Source organism: Octopus bimaculoides, chromosome 3 (genome assembly GCF_001194135.2).
Source record: "Octopus bimaculoides isolate UCB-OBI-ISO-001 chromosome 3, ASM119413v2, whole genome shotgun sequence".
Taxonomy (NCBI): domain Eukaryota; kingdom Metazoa; phylum Mollusca; class Cephalopoda; order Octopoda; family Octopodidae; genus Octopus; species Octopus bimaculoides.
In genome coordinates this window covers 55,058,597-55,066,111 of record NC_068983.1, presented here as the reverse complement: position 1 = coordinate 55,066,111, position 7,515 = coordinate 55,058,597, and the positions used below count along the sequence as shown (strand labels likewise).

The 7,515-nt window shown below is 35.9% G+C and overlaps 1 protein-coding gene across 4 annotated transcripts in view; it reads right to left on the bottom strand.

Moving 5' to 3' along the window:
• Nucleotides 1-529: 529 nt before the first annotated feature.
• The window catches only part of LOC106879863 (dual 3',5'-cyclic-AMP and -GMP phosphodiesterase 11), a 237,486-nt gene continuing 230,500 nt past the window's right edge, over nucleotides 530-7,515 (bottom strand). For all 4 annotated transcript variants that reach the window (XM_052966180.1, XM_014929579.2, XM_014929581.2 and 1 more), the window contains 3 exons: nucleotides 4,910-4,984; nucleotides 2,271-2,354; nucleotides 530-758 (listed from right to left, as the gene is read on the bottom strand). In XM_052966180.1, coding sequence (XP_052822140.1) covers nucleotides 648-758; nucleotides 2,271-2,354; nucleotides 4,910-4,984 — 270 coding nt within the window. In that variant the 3' untranslated portion in view covers nucleotides 530-647. The remainder of the gene's footprint in view (nucleotides 759-2,270; nucleotides 2,355-4,909; nucleotides 4,985-7,515) is intronic.

The window sequence follows — 7,515 nt, the reverse complement described above, 5'->3', positions numbered from 1 at the left end:
TATATATATATATATATATATATATATATATGTATGTATGTATGTATATAACACAAACAAATAAGTCAACCCAATACAATGTTAAGTGCATTTCAATACCCAAAGTGTCATAGTAACACCAACAAGTTGTTGGTCAGTGGTGCATTCCTTGGTATGTATTAGTAGAGATCGTTAGTTGCACTAGTGTCTGGTTCAGTAGTTTGGCTTCACTGGTATCATCAAATAAAAAGCACAGATGAACATACAGACAACATCATACATCTGACACTAGTTAGAGTACATAAATTACATGCAACATGTAGCTTCAATGCAACTTGCTCGTGCAGTACTTCCAGTAAGATATGAACTCACAGCCTATGACTCAAGAGACTGATGTCTCATCCACTCAGCCACTCTACTTTCTTGAATTGTAATTCACATTTTCAACATAAATTAGTGTGCTTTATTGTTGTTGTTGGTTTTTTTTTGTATTTGTATTTTCTCTTTTTATCAGACACCAAATAAACATGTTGCATCTGCTTGGTGAATGTCAATAAGACACTGTTTAAAAATGTTTTCAAAACAAGATGTTGTAGTTTCCCATGTTTTTTTTTTTTTTACATAAAACAACAGGATTTCAGAATTGTATTAGAGAAAATGTAAGCCATTTAATCGTCCTTCGTAAGCTTCCTTTCATCTGACAATCGTTGCCATTGTCGACGGTTTTCTTCACAGCCATCTTGAAGAGGTTTTAATTTTGGAGATATTTTACTTATTGCCTGCAAAACAAAGAAAAAAATATGAATAAAAATGAATAAATAAATACATTTAGCACAGGGGACATAGTTTACAAATAGTAAGATCAGGTAGCATGTAATAAATACCCTGTAGACAATGTAGTTGGCATTAGGAAGGGCATCCAGCCATAGAAACCCTGCTAAAGTAGACATTACAGCACAATGTAGTCCTCGAGTTGCATTATGTTGTATAGGATCTTATCAAACCATCCAACCTATTTAGAAATAATACATTTCTAAATCTCTCAGAGAGATTTATGCAGTAGTGATACGATGAAGTAGTTGTATGCTGTCAACTTAATGTGACAGTCCCCTGACAGGAATACTACTACTGTTGGTTAGACACAGGAAATGTGTCAAGGCCGACAGGAGGCAGTGCAGCTTCCTAGGTCTAACCAACAGTAGTATTATTCCCTTCAGGGGACTGTCACATTAAGTTGACAGCATACAACTACTTCATCCAACCTATGCTAGCATAGAACACAGACATAAGATTAATTGAAAGAAACACAGAGCATCTCAAAATAAATACAATAATGAAAGGATTAAAGTCACCATGATATTTTTAACCTTTTCAATACCGGTCTGCCTGAAACTGCCTTTTGCTCTGTAATACAAATGTCTTGTTTCCATAAGTTCTGAATGAAAGTCTTCCACCAAACCTTAGTCACAATTTATGTTCCTAACACTAGCTGAATGAGAACGAAGTTATTTTACTAAATTCTTTGTTATATTTAAAATTAATTGAAAGAAGCACAGAGCATCTCAAAAGAAATACAGTAACAAAAAGGTTAAAGTCACCATGATATTTTTAACCCTTTCGATACCAACCCAGCTGAAACCAGTTCTGGCTCTGTAGTACAAACATCTTGCTTTCAAAAGTTCTGAATTAAAATCTTCCACCAAACCTTAATTACAATTTATGTTCCTAACACTAGCTTAATGATAACTAAGTTATTTTACTAAATTCCTTATATTTAAAATTAATTGAAAGCAACTCAGAGCTTCTCAAAATGAATACGGTAACGAAAGGGTTAAAGCTATTTCACTACAGCTAAAACTCATTCCAGCCAATCTATTAATGATACATCATCATCAACATCCATCTTCCATGCAGGCATAAGATGGACAGTTTGACAGGAGCCAGCCAGGCAGAAGACTACTCCAGGCTGCTGTGTCTGTTTTGGCAGGGTTTGTATGGCTGGATGCCTCTCCTAACACCAACCACTCTGCAGATTGGACTGAGTGCTTTTTATGTGGCACCAGCACAGGTGAGGTCAGTTTTGGCATGGTTTTTACAATTGGCTGCCCTTCCAAATGCCAACCACTTTACAGTGTGGACTGAATGCGTTTTATGTGGCACCAGCATGCGCAGGGTCACCAAGTAACTTGCAAGACTAGGAATTTTGAGAGAGGAGGGAGGACACTGGAGGAGGAGGAGGTCTTGTGTGAGATAATGAAAGGTTAGAGTGAAACAGAGAGACAGAAACTTACACGATATACTGGGAGACACACGGCATCAATAAAGCTCACTTGCATAGAAGGAAGTTCATCTTGCTTATCTCGATCCATCATGCCCTGAAAAAAAAACAAAACAAAACATGAAATATATTTCTCTCTTCCTTACATTATTTACATTTGACAAATATTTATCCTCATCTTGTTTGTTATTAACACAACATTTCAGCTGATATACCCTCCAGCCTTCATCAGGTGCCTTGAGGAAATTTTGAACCTGGATTCTCATTACTAAGGTAATTTTCGATGTTATTATTATGATTATTATTATTATTATTATTCAGGTCACTGCTTGGAATCGATCTCGGAATGTTGGGGTTAGTAGCCCGCACTCTTAACCACTACACCATATGCCCAAGGTGAGGACAAATATCTGTCAAATATAAATAATCCCTCGTCTTTTAAATATAGAACTGTAATATCTCTCTCTTAACACGTGAAGCAAAAATTAGTGGAAAGCTAATGATTCACTGATATAATTAACTGCACCAAAGAAGGAGGAGGAGGAGGAGAAGAAGCCAATCATGGTCTTATTTGAATTATCATTAATTATCCAAATAGACTGAATACTCAGCGTATTCTAATTACGATAAATAGAGCAAACTTAAAAGTACTAGCAACACAAAACAAACAAGAAGAAGAACAACAACAACAACCACCGGCTTCATTATTACCCTCAGTACCATCATCTTCATTTGTTGAGCAGTTTGTGACCTTAGATTATGACCTTCTGAGTTTCTGTGCCTTTTTTTAGTGGTACCTAATTATCCCACCTGAAAGAGGTTACCTCATCATAATCCTTTCTACTGAAGTCTCAAGGCTTTGAAATTTTGGGGGAGTTTTTCATTGGTACTTAATTTATTGACCCTGAAAGGATGAAAGGCAAAGTCGACCTCGGCAGAATTTGAACTCAGAACGTAAAGACAGACGAAATAAAATACTGTTAAGCATTTTGCCTGGCGTGCTAACAATTCTGCCAGCTCACCACTTTAGATTACCTCATCATAAGGGTCATCATCTAGGTAGGGTTTGAACTCAGAATGCACAGAGCCAATCAACGACTCTATAATAATAATAATGATAATAATAATAATAATTTTCGTATGTGTATTTCGTGTGCAAGACTCGATGTGGATACGTGTGCTGAAAGAAATAAAATTAAACCTTGGGAGAGGCATTATGCCAGCAATAAACACACGCACTGGTTCAGTCCTTTATTAATTTATAAACAGTATTTAGTTTTTTTTTTTGTTAAATCATTTCATTGCACTCTGCATAATGCCTCTCCCAAGGTTTTTTAATAATAATAATAATAATAATAATAATGATAATAATGGTGTCAAATTCTGGCACAAGGCCAGCAATTTCAGGAGATGGGGTCAGTTAATTACATCGACCCCTCTGCTCAACTGGTACTCATTTTATTGCCCCCAAAAAGATGAAAGGCAAAGCTGACCTTGGCAAAATTTCAACTCAGAACGTAAAGATGGATGAAATGCTGCTAAGCATTTAGCTCACCACAATAATAATAATAATAATAATAATAATATAACAATAATAATGATCTTTCTACTAAAGGCACAAGGCCTGAAATTTAGTGGGTGGGGGGACTGTTGATTACATTGACCCCAGTGTTTCACTGGTACTTAATTTATTGACCTTGAAAGGATGAAAGGCAAAGTTGACCCCAGCGGAATTTGACCTCAAAATGTGAAGATGGTCAAAATGCCAGTAAGCATTATGTTCAGCGTACTAACAATTCTGCCAGCTCACCGCCTTAACAATAATAATAATATTGGTTTTAAATTTTGCCACAAGGGCAGCCATGTTGTGGGAGGGAATAAGTCAATTACATGAACCCCAGTGCTCAACTGGTACTTAATTTACTAACCCCGAAAGGATGAAAGGCAAAATCAACCTCGGCAGAATTTGAACTCAGGATGTAACAGCAGACGAAATACTGTAAAGCATTTCACCCGGTGTGCTAACAATTCTGCCAGCTTACTGCCTTAATAATAATAATAATAATAATAATAATAATAATAATAATAATAATGATGATATTTTAAAAAAAAGGATTGACGTAACTCTTCACGAAGGTAAATAGTCAAGACGAAGAGTGCGATTTTAGATGTTTTATTTTTTTAACAACATTTCGACAGAACGTCTGTCTTTCTCAAGTTCAAACCAAAAGGTGATTGAAAATTCAAAATTTCTTTGGTTTGAACTTGAGAAAGACAGACGTTCTGTCGAAATGTTGTTCAAAAAATAAAACATCTAAAATCGCACTCTTCGTCTTGACTAATAATGATGATAATAATAATAATAATAATAATAATCAGGTAGTTTCTCACCATCAAATATATACATGCCTCAGGTCTCTGGTTGAGACCCAGTGGAAAGATGAAATAAAATGCAAATCAATCAGAAAACAATAATAATAATGATGATGATGATGATGATGGCTTCAAATTTTGGGGGGAGGCGTGTTAACAATTCTGCCAGCCCACCACCTTAAAAATAATAGTGGTAGTGGTGTTGGTGGCGGCGGTGGTGGTGGTGGTGGTAGTAGTGGTAGTAGTAGTAGTAGTAGAAGAAACAGTAGTCAAACTTACTATTGGTGTTATATTCCATTGCTGCCTTTCTATATCACCTTGCTCAAAAAATTCACGGGCAACAAGTTTAGCAATCTAAAAACAAAATAATAATGATGATGATGATGATGATAACAACAACAACAACAACAATAATAATAATAATAATAATAATAATAATAATGGTTTCAAATTTTGCCACAAGGGTGGAATTTGAACTCAGAACATAGTGATGGGTGAAATGCTGCTAAGCATTTTACCTGGCATGCTAAATATTCTGCCAACTCACTGCCTTATTAATAATTATAATAATAATAATAATAATAATATAGGCACAAGGCCTGAAATTTTGGGGAAGGGGTCAATTGATTACATCAACTCCAGAATTTCACTGGTGCTTAAGTTATCAACCACGAATGGATGAAAGGTAAAGTTGACCTCAGTGAAATTTGAACTCAGAATGTAGCGACAGGCAAAATACCGCTAAGCAGTTTGCCCAGCATGCTAACCATTCTGCCAGCTCGCTACCTTAATAATGATAATGCTTTCTTTATTAACCACAAAAGAGAAAGGACAGCAAAGGATAATACAGTGTATGGTTACATTTAACCCTTTTGTACTCAGATTACTCTTTCTTTCAAATGTAATTTTTATTTATTTCCATCGTTTTCAATTAATCATGCATAATCTCAGAGCTTCAAGATTTCAATATGTAAGGGTCTATTCTTATAATGAAATTGTAAGGCAGGTGTGATGGGCCAAATTTTACCAGTTTGAGTATAAAAACAGGTAAAATAGTTGGGTTGGATTTGGCCAGTTTAAATGCGAAAGGCTTAAAAAAAAAACTCATAAAAACAAAGGAAATGCAAACAAAAAAAATCAAAGAATTTTTTAAAAACTGAAGGTGACCTCTGAAGGTCACTTGTGGAAATCCCACAAAACTCAGTTACCCTGAGCCCCAAGGCAAGTACCCTCTCCCAGTTGTTTATCACTAACTTACAGGTGCATGCTCAGAGCAGAGATATTCACCTGGGACCATCTTTTGTCTTTCTTTTATCTTTTACTTGTTTCAGTCATTAGAATATGGCCATGCTGGGGCACCACCATGAGGAATTTTAGGCAAAAATAAATAAATAAATAAATAACCCCAATCCAGTAACTTTTTTAAAACCTGTTATTTATTCTGTTTTGCTAAACTAATAAGTTACAGGGATGTAAACATATGAACACTGGCTAACAAGTAGTGGAGGTGGACAAACACAAGACAAACACACAAACACACACGTGTATATATGATGGGCTTCTTTAAGTTTCCATCCACCAAATTTACTTGCAAGGCTTTTAGTAGGACCAAAGCTATAAAAGAAGACACTTGCCCAAGGTGCTGTGCTGTGGGACTGAACCCAGAACCACTGAGCAGCAAGGAAAAGAAGAATTAAGGAAGAGAGAGAGGGGGGAGAGAGAGAAAGAGAATATGAAGAAAAGAAAGAAAAACTGGGAGAGAGAGAAAGAGAATGTGAAGAGAAAGAAAAAAGAATTAGGGAAAAGAGAGAGAGAACGTGAAGAGAGAATGGAAAGAAAGAAAAAGAGAGAAAGAAAGAAAAACAGAGGGGGAGAGAGAGAGAATGTGAAGAGAGAAAGAAAGAAAAACAGGGAGAGAGAGAGAGAGAATGTGAAGAGAAAGAAAAAGAAGAATTAAGAAAAAGAGAGAAAGAAAGAAAAACAGAGGGAGAGAAAAAGAAAAGAAAAAAGAAAGAAAGACTTGATAATATGGAACGTGAATATACAACGCCTAAAACAAATTTTTTTTAATGATATGCGGGTATAGCCAGGGTAGGAACATTAACGATCTTAAAAGTTATTCACTCAGAACAGATCTTTCGCTAAAACAACAAAGAAACATATTTTATCGCAAACATAAACTGCTTTAAAATGTAAATATTTCAAGCATTTTACATAAAACGTTTGATTCTTCGTATTCTTCTTCCCCCTTTATATATATATATATATATATTTCTAAGTACCATATCGCTGGTTCATGATGTAGGGCCCATGTGGCTTGATATAAAAAGGCATTATAATAGAAATAGGGGTATTCTGACAACTTGATTAAGCAGGAGAAATTGGATTCAGAAATTATAGTTAAATAAGGCAGAGTTCTCTCCCTTGGTCAGCTAAAATCTGACCAATTTATTTACGAGGTTGCTGCCGTTCTTGAATGACACCAGTCAGCCTTGTTTGTGGAGGTCATTAGCAAACACTTGAGAGGGTCTCACAGCACCAGCCTATCGTTGTTGTTGTTGTTGTTGTTATTATAACGCCAACCCCGGTTAGTACTTAAATGGGGTGAGACCACTTGGGAAACAAAGGTAGGCGTAAGCTGAGCTGGCAGAATCGTTTAGTACGCCGGGCAAAAGGCACAGCGGATTTTCGTCCATTTTCACATTCTGAGTTCAAATTCCACTGAGGTCGACCTTGCCTTTCATCCTTTCGGGGTCGATGTAATCAGCTTACTCACCCCACGAAATGGCTGGCTTTGTGTCAAAATATGAAACCGTTATTATTAACGATAATAACAAACCTTTCTCCTATAGACAGGATCTGAAATTTTTTTTTTTTTTGAGGGG